Source organism: Somniosus microcephalus, chromosome 9, assembly GCF_052327205.1.
Source record: "Somniosus microcephalus isolate GS21.2 chromosome 9, FLI_Smic_1.0, whole genome shotgun sequence".
Classification (NCBI taxonomy): Eukaryota; Metazoa; Chordata; class Chondrichthyes; order Squaliformes; family Somniosidae; genus Somniosus; species Somniosus microcephalus.
In genome coordinates, this window is record NC_140995.1 from 128,778,859 (window position 1) to 128,792,807 (window position 13,949).

Here is a 13,949-nt window from a genome sequence, read left to right on the forward strand (position 1 = left end):
AAATGGCCTACTCCTGCTCCTATCTTCTATGTTTCTATATATGTGATTCCAGTCCCACACTACATGGTTAACTCTTGATGGACAATAATTATTGGCTTGCCAGCATTACCCACATCCCAAGAACAAATTTTTTAAAAGTTAAAGGAACAGCGAAAAAAGGTGAGATACTGAAGCAAAGGAGAGATAGACTGCCAAAAGTGGACAAAAGGTAGACATAAATGAAAGGTTTCTAAATAACATGCAAAATAGTTTGGGAATTAGACATGGTGTTCACTCATCAATATTCTGTAGCAACTTTGTCAGACGTGGACCAACACAAATGCTCCAGCCCACTGCTCCACAAGTTTAGTCAGCCCTGGACCAGCGAACACAAGAGCAAAATTCATAACCTTTAAGATTTTCTCATGGAGTAGTGGATATATGGAGCAGACTTCAAGAGTAGGTGGTTGATCCAGGTTTACTTGATTCTTGTAAAAGAGGGCTGGTTCAACAGCTGTTGAGAAATGGATTTGAGGGTTATGAGGTGTCACCAGCACTGTTTGATTTTTTGTTTTGGGGTATTTATGGGATGGAACTTTTCCCTTAAAATAGGGGATTAACAGGAGATGATGGGAGGGAGAGGGAGTCCATGGTAAGATAATACTACTTCGATCTGGAAGGAATAGGTTGGATGGGCCAGATTGCAATTTCTCAGTCCAGATTTTATTTAACTTCCTGGAGCCGTTCTAGCAGTAAGTTTCCCCATTGTAGCTGAGAAATATGTGTGTGTATATATGTATGTTTGTGTGTATAAATAAATATGCAAATATATAATTTTAAAGTGCATTTTGTGTCTGTCCAACCTTGGCCCAAGATTTGCGATCAAAGGCCTCCGACCTGTTAAAAAAAATCTGTGCATTTACCTGGTTGCCCGGGAGGTATGGAGGCTTGCGATCCTGGGCCTCTCAGGGTACACGCGGGCAGCGGCCCACATATCCCGGGGCATATGCGGTTCGCAAGCGCCCCTGGGATCACGTGGGATGGCCCAACCAATAAAAAGAAGGGAATCCCCATTCATACTTATGGGCGTTCTGTACGTATGGAACTCGCATAAGTATTAACGGGGATCACTTAAAAAATACACGAACACAGTAAATAAATAAATTACATATTTAAAATTAATTAAAATGCCATTTAATTAAATATTTTTAATGAAAGTTTAATTTTTTGAAAAAATATATATTTTAACGGCTAAAAATAAACTTACCTTATTGGACAGGGTTTTTGATGTGTAAATGAGTGATAAATTTTTTTTTTTTTTAAACTCTTATGCTGGTAAAAGCAGGCCTTCTGCCTGGCAGGCATAAGAATTTCACAGGCATTCAGCGGGCGGAAGTTGGGCAAATAGCGCAACTCTCCACCTGCAGAAGCCCATCTCCCGGGGTTCTTTACGGATCGCAAGTTCCGGGTTTTAGCACATGCGCTTCGCATACCTAAACCTGGAACTTGCGCGGCCACTACGGGCACGTACACATCTTCTATGCACCCGTAGTGGTCATAAAATACGGCCCCATGTATTTCCTTTCTTCTCCATCCAAACTTCTTGTCCCTGATCTGCAGCCTCAACCCAGACCTACCTCACGCAAACTACATTCTTGCCTCAGCCTCCTACTCATAAAGATCACTGAAGTAGTTTTTCTGTTAAATTACATAGGAAAGGAGATGAGTCAGTCAGCTGACTGTTGTCTCTGACACCTATCTGTAGTGTATGTACCTTTAAGGGGAGAACTACTTTTTGACAGCTCCTGTATACTGTAGTACCGGCAGTGACCACACCTGTATATAAACCCTGAGTAGGGATCTGTACTGTTAGTTTAGAGTAACCCTCATCCAGTAAACACCTGTTGATTGTTCCTCTGCAGTCTCTGTCTATTTATTGAAGGACACCATCCATCAAGATTCACGGATTTAACATTGGCGACGAGTGGATTCAAACCTACCTGTAACTCTGCATCACCTCCCAGGGATTCGCTCCTGGAGAGCAGTGAAAGGGGAAGGCCGAGTCCAGAAGTGCGGGCGTCGACCATCCGGAGAGGACTTGAACATCGCAGAGGAGGCTGTGGAGAGCTGTGCTTGGTTCTCCAGTCGCGACGATCCAGCGCAGCGGGCTGGCAGCAGGTACGGCGCAGACCCTTCCCGGACAGCGGCGGCTGGAGCCGACCGACGGCACAGAAAAAGGCCGAGCAGCGTCGACGGGGTAAGAGAGAGGATAAAGCGCACAGGGCGCAGCCGGGGTTGAAGACCGAGCGGCGTCAACGAGAGAGGGTAAAGCGCACAGGGCGCAGCCGGGGTTGAAGACCGAGCGGCGTCGACGTGAGAGGCACGCAGGAAAACGCGCAGAGCGCAGCCAGGGCTCAAGGGCCGAGCATCGTCCGCGGAGAAGAAGGGAGACGCCATTTTTTTTTTTTTAGCCGCAGCGGAGAAGGGAGAGCACGGGAAGAAAGGAAAGCGCGGGAGACGCCATTTTGAGCCAGCGGAGAAGAAGGGAGAGCACGGGAGATGCCATTTTAGCCAGTCTAACCGCACCCAGGGATGCCGAAGAGTGGCAGTGTCACAGCGTTCGACAATGAAGTCGAAGATTGTGCGAGATATGTAGAACGCATAGAAGTGTACTGCAAGGCGAATTAAGTGCCAGATGCCAGGAAAGCACTGGTATTGTTGAATTCCATGCGTGCAAAAACATATGGCTTACTGCGAAACCTAGTAACCCCAGAGAAGCCAGTGGAAAAGGATTTTGAAAGCATAGTGGCAATCCTACAGGACCACTTAAACCCCACACCGCTGCTGATAGCAGAAAGATTTAAGTTTCACAAAAGGAACCAGCATAAAGACGAAAGTAATGCTGAGTATTTAACGGAACTGCGCAAGCTATCGAAACACTGCCAGTTTGGAACGGGACTAGCAGATACTTTAAGGGACAAGTTTGTGTGTGGGCTTCAAAGTGAAGGAACCCAGAAACGGCTTCTATCAGAAAAGGATCTTACGCTGGACAAGGCTTTCAGCATGGCAGTATCACACGAAGCAGCAGCACGGGGCGTGGCTGAGATACAACGGAGACCGCAAGAATATGGCACAAATGAAATGGCATACGGAACAGTGAAGTGCTATCGCTGCGGCAGAACAACACACGACCATAAGGATTGCTGGTTCAAGGACCAAGTGTGCAGACAGTGTGGAAAAGTAGGACACATAGCAAGAGTCTGCAGGTCGGAAAAGAAAACCAGCAGCAAGAAATCTCCACAGGAGAAGTACAAGAAGGTACATAAGGTGACGGAGAGTAGTTTGGACGAACAGAAAAGGGATGCAGACTCCGGAAGCAAGGAAGCTGGGTTGTCTGAAACTACATAATGTGATCAAAATGGAGGATCACCAAACTATCTGGGTCACGCTCAAGATAGCCGGAGTCCAAGTGAAAATGGAATTGGACACAGAATCTACCCTAACAGTCATAAATCAAAGAGACTACAAGCGGCTATTCTCACATATACCCTTGAGAGATACAGAGATCATCTTGAAGACGTACACGGGGCAAAAAGTCTACCCCAAAGGAAAAATAAGGGTGAACGTTATATATAACGGCAAGGAAACACCAAAAATGGACTTATATGTATTGCCAGAGGGAGGACCACCACTACTAGGACGTGAATGGATCCGGAAGATACAGCTAGATTGGCATTCCATACAAGCACTGACTGTAGATGCCAAAAAGGATGACGACGTCACACTTGGACGACTGTCAAAAATGCTAACTGACGCACAAGAAGTGTTCCAGGAGGGACTAGGAACACTAAAAGGCATAGCAGCGATGATCAAAATAGAGGAAAATGCAAGCCCAAAGTTTTTTAAGGCCAGACCGGTGCCTTATGCGATCCGCCCAGCCGTCAAAGCAGAGCTGGAAGGGTTGGAACGTTCTGGAGTACTGTCCAAAGTGGACTGGAGCGAGTGGGCTACACCCATCGTTCCTGTAATGAAGAGGTCGTTGGGTAATATGCCTGGGGAACCAAAGAAGGTTCGCATCTGTGGGGACTTTAAGGTGACAGTGAACCCAGTCCTTCACACGGTACAATATCCGCTTCCGCGGATTGAAGATATTTTCGCCTCACTATCTGGAGGGAAACGCTTCACTAAGATTGATCTGGCCCAGGCGTACCTGCAAATGGAGGTAGAAGAAGCCTCGAAACAGTACCTCACGATCAACACTCACAAAGGTCTCTACCAATACAACCGGCTGGTGTTCGGGGTAGCATCAGCTCCGGCTATTTGGCAAAGGGCAATGGATCAAGTCCTGCAAGGGATTCCAGGGACCCAGTGTTATTTGGACGACATCCTGGTCACGGGCGGAAATGACAGTGATCACCTCGCCAACCTGGAGCAGGTGCTCACTAGATTGAAGGAATATGGGCCCGAGCTAATCGCCACAAATGCGAGTTTTTCCAGAAGCAGATCTCGTATTGTGGCCACGTTATTGATGAAGAGGGGTTACATAAGTCCCCTGAAAAGATTGAGGCAGTAGTCAAGGCTCCAGCACCGGAAAATGTGTCGCAACTGAGGTCGTTCCTCGGGCTGGTGAACTACTACCATAAGTTCTTGCCAAATTTGTCTACCGTACTACACCCACTGAACACCCTTCTGCAAACGGCGGTGCCATGGAAGTGGAATGACGAATGTAAACGAGCTTTCCAGAAGAGCAAAGAATTGATCACATCAAAAGAGGTGTTGACTCATTTCAACCCAGCACTACCAATTCGGTTGGCGTGTGACGCATCACCCTATGGCATTGGAGCGGTGCTGTCGCAGTAATTCTCGGACAGCTCAGAGAGGCCAATAGCCTTTGCGTCACGATCACAAACCTCAGCCGAGCGTAACTACGCCCAGATTGACAGGGAGGCCCTCAGCCTAGTGTGGGGAGTGAAAAAGTTCAACCACTATCTGCACGGGCAGAAGTTCACCTTGCTGACTGACCACCAACCACTTGTCTCCATCTTTAATCCAAAGAAGGGCGTTCCGGTGATGACTGCGCAACGGCTACAAAGATGGTCCCTTTTTCTAGGGGCGAACCAGTATGCAATCGAGTATAAGGGCACGAAACAGCATGGAAATGCTGATGGGCTATCACGCCTGCCACTGCCTACTGCGGAGGAAGCACCAGCAGTGGACCCTGTCGAAATATTTCATTCGACTATAATTGAACGCTTGCCTGTAACTAACGCTGATATAGAGAAGGAGACCCGAAATGACCCGACACTGTCTCGGGTATATGACTTGACGCTGAAGGGATGGCCAACACATGGCGACTCACTGTTGCCAGCATTCTCATCCAGAAGAGAACAGCTGTCAGTATGCCAGGGGACCTTGATGTGTGGATCCCGAGTGGTAATTCCGCCCAAGTTAAGGGAGAGAGTGCTCAATGAGCTTCACGAAGGCCATCTGGGAGGGGTGAAAATGAAAAGCCCTTGCTAGGGCTTATGTGTGGTGGCCGGGGATCGATCAGCAAATCGAGGACCTGACAAAGAGCTGCTCAGGATGCCAGAAGGTCCAAAATGCACCACCACATGCCCCTCTACACCCATGGGAGTGGCCCTCATCTCCATGGCAATGGGTGCATATTGATTTTGCTGGTCCATTCATGGACTCAATGTTTTTAATAGCCGTGGATGCGCACTCGAAATGGCCTGAGGTGATCAAAATGTCCTCCACCGCGAAAACTATTGCAGTCCTACGGACCATATTTGCCAGGAACGGCTTGCCAGAGCAGATTTGCTCTGATAACGGACCACAGTTTGTGTCCGAGGCGTTTTGAAGATTTATGAAGAGGAATGGGGTAAAGCATTACACATCCGCCCCGTATCATCCAGCCACAAATGGATTGGCTGAGAGGTTCGTACAAACCTTTAAGAAAGCAGTAAGGGCCATGTGCGATGACGACATTCCACTGCAGCATAAGGTGGACAATTTCCTGTTCGCCTACAGAAATGCGACACATGCAGTCACCAACCAGACCCCGGCCATGATGTTCTTTAACCGAAGGTTGAGATCTCGTCTGGATTTGCTCAGACCAAATGTACGAAGAGATGTTGAGAATAAGCAATTCCAGCACATCAATGAGAAGCTGACATGGAGCTTCAATGTAGGGCAACCAGTCTTGGCCCGCGACTACCGAACAGAGAAATGGCAACCAGGAACGACATGCACACGGCATGGGCCACTAATGTACACAGTGGATGTTGGGGAGAACATTGTGAGACGCCATGTCGACCAGATCCTAGAGTCACAGGAACGAGTCAACCCCATGTCTCGCGTACCTGGTGATGAACCCGATATACAGGTAGCATCTACCCCAGAAACAGTAGTATCGGAAGCTGATGAACCAACCGACGACAGGGGGCCAGAATCGCCTCCGCACCAAGAGCAAGACACTCCGGAAAGGCGCTATCCAGAAAGGATCAGGAAGCCGCCCCAAAGACTGAATCTATAAATGGACTATTTTCAGTTAATGTTGCATGTTAAAAGTGTTAATTGTTAAATGAATGTTATGGCACTGTTAATCTGAAAGGTGAGGAATTGTAGTGTATGTACCTTTAAGGGGAGAACTACTTTTTGACAGCTCCTGTATACTGTAGTACCGGCAGTGACCACACCTGTATATAAACCCTGAGTAGGGATCTGTACTGTTAGTTTAGAGTAACCCTCATCCAGTAAACACCTGTTGATTGTTCCTCTGCAGTCTCTGTCTATTTATTGAAGGACACCATCCATCAAGATTCACGGATTTAACACTATCCCTTTCCACCCAAAGCAGGGTCACGGAGACCTTGCTGCTTTGAATGTAATCCCCAAAACTGATTACACTTTCTAATGACTAAAAACCGCTTGCAGCTAAAATACTTGCATTGTATAAAGAGAATATTTGATGGTTTCTAAATGTAACTTCATTCTGCTTTGCAAAAGTCTTAATTTAAGGATCCATTAAAAAGTGAGAACACAAAACCTAGATTGACCTGGCAGGCGGTAAGTAATAAATGGCAATAGTTTGCCTCGTAAAAATCTAAAAAATACCTTGCTGGCCTTTATCCAAACTTATGTAGGACTGTTCTAGTATCAGAAGAGGATATATATATATATATGTTTTAGAAGAGAAACTCTTAACAATTGGTCAGAATTACACTGTGATGTGCTCTTTATATCCCAGAAATAGCACTTTAGTGCCTATGCTCAGGGCTTAAATCCAATAAAAGCTATCCTGCTTGTGCATTAGGGAAGGACATTAGCCAGTGACACAGATGTTACTGTTACGTCTTTGTGGTAAAAGCCAGTAATTTTTAAGAATATATAAAGCTCTCATTCTAGTGTCTGTAATTGAAGTCTACTTTAATGTAATGTTTGGATGCTAGCATTAGCATGTTACCATTTTGTCAAATGTGAAAAGTTTAATGTCTATTCATTTTAAGGGAAAAAATACTGGGTTCCAAACAAATTTAATACACCAAGCACTCTTCCAGTAATCAACATGGTTGGGGTGCTGGTGGCAGGGTGGGGAGGGGGAAGAGTTGAGTGTATTGCACGTGAGCAACCATTCACAGCTTTGGCTCGATCGTTAGTATGCTTTTGTCACCAGACAATGTCATGCTGTTTGCTACTGCTGGCTAACATGCATTGGGAAACTAAATATCAACAGTGATCTATTTTAGTCAGCAACACTCATTTTATTCATGAGTAAACAGAAGAGGAATTTCTGCAGGTTCCTTCTCTTTGGTGAAAGGACAAAGAAACTAATATATGGTATTTGTGGAGTTTTATATAATTTCAATCAGTGAGACATTATAATCTGGTGACAAATGCTTCTAATGATCACTCCAGAGCAATCAATGCTCTTTTCTCAGTAAGCGGAAACTTGTTTTTGTTGTGTCACTGAAAAGAAAGAAATGAAGACAATGTTCCATCTAAGTTGCCTGCAGCCCAGGGTTTGGTTGCAAGGTGATATAATAATGTTCCTCAAAATACATCTTACTTATGGACATTTTAGTTTCACTATATAAGTTCTGGTGCTGTGATAGTCTAATATGGCCACTCTCGGAGCTGGGGTGTGTTGCAGACTTAAACAGAATATTGAAATTCGGAGTTTAGTTGGGTTTTGTACAGAAAGATACTATAATTACAATGGTATACAGGAGTTAAAATGTGTTTTACATGTCCAATCTTCCAAAGCAAGTGTATTAAAATTCTCTTATTCAATATTAAATGTACTTTTGGACATGTTCTTGATCAAGAAAAAAACGCGGATTTAATCATCAAAAGAAAAATATTGCAGATGCTGGAAATTCAAAATAAAAACAGGGAATGCTGGAAACACTCAACCGGTCAGGCAAAATCTGTGGAGAGAGAGAAACAGAGTTAATGTTTCAGATTGTTGGCCTTTCATCAGTTTTTATCCTGGATTTAATGTTGATTTATAAGGTAGTTGTAGCTTGAGTTTTAACTTTCATGTTAAGTCATGGGCGATTGATTATCTGTTGCTATATTGAAGAAAGTCACTTTTATAAGTTGGGAACCAAACATTAACCTGTTTGTTTAAGTATTAAATGAAAATGTTTCAAATGTAATTTTAGAGTGCTATTCTTCTTTATTAAGGTTTTACACATGTGAAAATGAGTTGCTCTGCAACATTTGCAACACTACTTAGTTGACATATGTGAAGTGGAAGCAGTAAGAGGAAAGGCTTGGCTGCCCTCTACAGGATAGATGTTTTTTCTTAAACTGACTTTTGTTGATAGAATTTGCAGTTATGGAATTACAGGAAACTTTGTGATATCCGGCGCCGATGGGACCGAGCTGTTGCCGTCCCATCAAAACTGCCGGACAAACCAGCGCTAATGTTAAAACATACGGAAGCTTTTGAGCTCCGTATCTAGCAACAAACCCTAGCAACAGCTTCTAAACAGTCGGCTGTAGCTTGCAAGCATCTCTGTAGCTAAGCAACAGCTTTAGCTAGACCTTGCAGAGCCTGACTGGGGGAAAAAAAAGCAACGAAAAGAAAAAAAACTTGCTGAACCGACTCCTGAATTTTGCCGGTGGCTCGAGCATTCCGGACAGTTAACCTCCGGATAAACCAAAGTTTCCTGTAATGAGAAATTTGTTTATGGAGAATTATGTATTGTTGTAAAAACCTTTTAATGCATTTTGTGTATAGTCATGGAACTTCGTGACCTAGTGAAATGATCTGATAAACTCCATTAGTCTCCACGACTCACTGCCACCTAGCATAGAGCATTTCCACGTGTTACTATAATGACCACTCGTGTTCATGGAACAATGGGTAGCCGTGTCACCAAAATAACGTAGCAGTTCTTCCATCTGTGGCTGCACATCCCTGTAATAAGACCATAACCACTTCAACTATATAGGGGTTTTAAAAATAGGAATTAAGCAGGGCTGCTGGTGTCTTTTTCACAACTTTCAATAATTAGTTTATCCAATTTATTTCCAGTTGCATTAAATTTGGGTTTTATCGACACTTGTTTAACAGAAGTAAAACTAGAGGTAAAATTGAGTGTAAAGACAATAGAATATACTTTCCTCCATTCACTAATGCGACCACAAAAGTTAGTGAAAAGCATCTTAGTGCAAAGGAGGAAAACCCACCTTAATCACACTAACTTTTGTGAGTGGAACAAAAATAGCCCCAGTCCAGAGGATTGTTGTTGCATCTCTAATGGGGTAAATTTAGCGTTATTTACAGAATTTTTAACACTGATTAGGTGAGTAAAATAGCAATTTCATTTTAGAGGTAACATTATTTTCAAAAATTTAGCACACAAAACATAGCTGCACCAGACAACTCAACCCATAGTTAAACAGTTGATTTGTTAAAAGGAGTGTACTATAGTGTTACAGTTTGTAAAGTTGTTGGAAGTATATGAGATTCTACACATGAAAGTTCAATGTACAGGGAATTGGGGGTAAAACCTGAAATAACCATTATATCACTGATGGGGTGAAGTAGTATTTGCATATAATCAATTCCTTTTTTTAAATGAAGTTGAACAACTTAGTTTGACAGCTTTTCTGAACAGCTAATAACAGCATTTGCAACGGGAGAGGTTACATTTTATGCAATACAGGGTATTTGATCACTCAATCTTCACTTTTGAAAGTGCAGAAGTAACTTATACTGTTTCACTCAAATTTGAAGAATCTGTGTCCACCTTAATGGCCAACTTAAATTCCTTTATTAACTAAATGTGACTTTCAATTAGAGACTATTTCATACACAGTAAAACACATTGACTTCCTAATTCTGTATACCCTTTGTTTCATTGCGCACTACTTGTTAATGATTAAATAGCAACCTAGACCTCATTCATTAAGTACCGACAAGGGTGATAAAGAGTTGATTAATGATTCAAGGTTACTTCAGTTTTAACTGAGTGTTACAGTTTATACTGTGAGTGGAAAGAAAAATGGATGTTTGGAACAAGAGCTGTTTCTTTAATGGTGCCTCAGATGTATCATCAATGTAGCTGGACTGGATCGAATGTGTTAACTATTCTTTACAAGAATATTTAAAAACTCTAAATATGGATCTGCAAAATACATTTTAAACTGCCATGCTCAGTTTCACAGGGTAAACTTGCCGTTAAAAAATTATACTTAAATTTTGCATATTCCCAAATAAACAAAATGAGTAAGTTATACAGCATTAAATTACTGAGTTCAAGAGCAAAATATGTTTAAATTACTTGGTGCTGACTGTATTATAGAAGGGTAGTCAATTAATTATTCTGACCAAAAACAGAAATCATTGGAAAGCACATGTGGTTGGTCAGTACCTCAAAGAGCAAGACAAGTTAGCATTTCAGGTATGACCCTTCATCTCGGTGAAGAGCACTTAGTCACTATTTCTGGACATGTAACAATTTACTGTTATGGGGCAAGATATACGATGCGTAGTAACATTATAGATCCATTCAAAAATAATTTGTTTATCACATTGCTGCATATATTGGCCAGTGCAATTCATCCAAAATATCTACCCCCGTGTTCAAACACCTAAACCAATCCAAAGCAATAATTTTATTTGTAAATCATCACTCATGAGAAAATTTTAATTGCTATATTAATTTAAACTTTGGCATGCCCATCAACAATGAATTTTAATCTGTCTATCATTTACCTCACCAGAATTTAATTGAAGCTTCTTTGCACAAGGATGTTTTAATGCTTATTGTTTATAATCTAATGCAGTGGCAAGGTCACTTTAAATTTTCTTTAAAAAAAATTGATTAAAGTGTCATTTAGGACTAGCATATAAATTTTGCTGTGAAAATAATTTTGATCAGTACTTGAACCTGTAGTACGCCAACTGGACTTTCTCATGTATAATTAATGTTGCTAAACATCTGTACTTCAAGTTCTTATGCATGTCTTTGCCTAGTTTCTTAAAATTAATAAATGAGGGTTGTAACTTTTTTTCAGAAGTTTGTCTGATATTCGATGTCTTTGAGAGTGCCACTTCACTGTAAATTCTTACTGCTAAAATGCATGACTCACAAATCTCCCAGGTCTCAAGTTGACCAAATTGAATTACTTTCAATATAAGTTGTACTGTACTAGGAATATTTCTGCAACTGCAGTGATTTTTTTTTTAACAAGGCTGACACTTTTTAAAATCAAATTCATCACCCTTGTTCTTGATTATTAAAATTACATTATAAAAATCATAATTTTTACTTGCTGAATTATTAGGGTAGTAGAAAAATTAACATTGTGAAATATAACTGTCACATAACGTGGGATGAAATGTTTCATGAATTGTACCTGGATTTTTGAAGTGTACTGTATGAATGTGATGTTAAAGATCATTTCCCTGTCAGGAATAATTACATGCTTTAATGCAAATACTTCTTTGACTAATTTAGCAGCCACAACTGAAGAACCTGAAGTGGTCCCTGACCCTATCAAGCAAACTGATCGGGTGGTGAAAATAGCTGGAATCAGTGCTGGAATTCTGGTTTTCATCCTTCTCCTCTTGGTTGTGGTAATGATCGTCAAGAGAAGGTACAAAATTGCTAGTATTTGTAGAATGTATGCAACTATTAATTGACTTATTACTTAAAAACTACTGAAGCAGTATAAAATACTTAAAGGATAATTGTATGCTGTAAAAAGACTTGCTTTTTAAAAAAAATTCTAATCATTTGGTGTAGTAAAATCACAGTGCTCCACAAAAGGAAAGAGAAAAACTAACGAATTCATATTGCTTATATATTTTATTTTAAAAAGAATATGGGTAACACCCAGTTGAAAACTACACAAGGATGTAGACTCGGCCAGTTCTTGAGATCGAAATTATAAATGAGATGCATTTGGTAAATTTAGTTGTGTAAATTGTTTCACCTCATATACATTTGGGCTTGCTTCCCAATCAATAAGGGCTTGACTGTGTTGTAAAAAGGCTAGTGATCATTCCGTGTAAAAACTTGAGGGGTAATTTCCTGACTTCATGCTGCTGGTGGAGAATCCTGCCTGGAAATATGGATGTTCAACTGCGCACAATGCATAATTTTCCAATCATTCAAATTAATTGAATTTCTGTTATGCCCTTCCAGTGAGAAAAGCTCCCCATCAGAAGCGCACAGTTAGAAAATGACCCCTTTAGTTTTTTGAAAGTCAGACATTTCCATGAAGTCTGAAAGGGAACACATTCATCTGTAGTAGATGTCCAACCCTTTTGCCTTTGTGGGCTGCATAACTGTTATGAGGAAGGGACAGAATTTCCTGCAAATTAAATAATTTGATAAAACGTTTTGAGATTAAGCAGGAAGGATAAAGAAATGAGAGATGCTGGCTTGACTCACCACCTGGGAGTGTAGCAGAATGACTTGAGTATAGGAGGAAGCTTTATCAAGAGGACAGTGGAAGAGGAGTGGTATAAGTAATGGTAGGGAAAAGAGTGGGGGCAAGGATGTAGGACACCATTTGGGGAGGCAGATAGGAAGTGGTTGCAGGGAGCACGTTGCAAAGTGGGGAGAGGTGGCAAGAACCATGAGAGGTGGAATGAGAGTGGGCATAAAGTGGAAGCAGAATGGGTCATAAATAGGTACAATGTGAGAGATGGCATTACTCTACTTGTTAAAGTTGAGTTTTTTAAATCAAAATGTTAATTTGATGGTCATGTTTCCTGACTGACGGCAGGATAGAAGGATTGCAAGCATGAGGTGTCGGGCCAGAGGCAAAAGGTAGCTTGAGTCAAATGTGAAGTGGCGCTTGGAACAAAGGGCAGCCAGATTCCAGAGAGGAGTAGGACCATGGAATTTTTTAATGGATCAGGGCTGAAAATCTACAATCCTGCTCTGCAACCTGAACTTTTTTTTATTCGTTCCTGTGATGTGGGCATCGCTGACAAGGCCAGCATTTATTGCCCATCCCTATTGCCCTTGAGAAGGTGGTGGTGAGCCATCTTCTTGAACCACTGCAGTCCATGTGATGAAGGTACTCCCACAGTGTTGTTAGGTAGGGAGTTCCAGGATTTTGACCCAGCGACGCTGAAGGAACGGCGATATATTTACAAGTCAGGATGGTATGTAACTTGGAGGGGAACTTGGAAGTGATGGTGTTCCCACGTGCCTGCTGCCCTTCTCCTTCTAGGTGATAGAGGTCGTGGGTTTGAGAGGTGCTGTTGAAGAAGCCTTGGCAAGTTGCTGCAGTGCATCTCATAGATGTGGCACAGAAATCAGGCCCCACAGGTGACCTGTTAGTCTGACCCTACCAGTTTCTGGGATCAGGCAATTTAAATGTGGGAACTATTAACGGCAAGTGTCAGAGTGACAAAAACTTAAAAAACCATTGGACATTGTCACTGGATGTCCCAACCCTAAGCCGCAGGTGCCCTTGTAGCAGATAATAATAATAAT

General features: G+C 42.1%; 1 protein-coding gene across 8 annotated transcripts in view; it reads left to right on the forward strand.

Moving 5' to 3' along the window:
• The window catches only part of ptprk (protein tyrosine phosphatase receptor type K), a 702,201-nt gene that overhangs the window by 584,291 nt on the left and 103,961 nt on the right, over positions 1-13,949 (forward strand). For all 8 annotated transcript variants that reach the window (XM_085997159.1, XM_085997160.1, XM_085997163.1 and 5 more), the window contains exon 14: positions 11,955-12,093. In XM_085997159.1, coding sequence (XP_085853285.1) covers positions 11,955-12,093 — 139 coding nt within the window. The remainder of the gene's footprint in view (positions 1-11,954; positions 12,094-13,949) is intronic.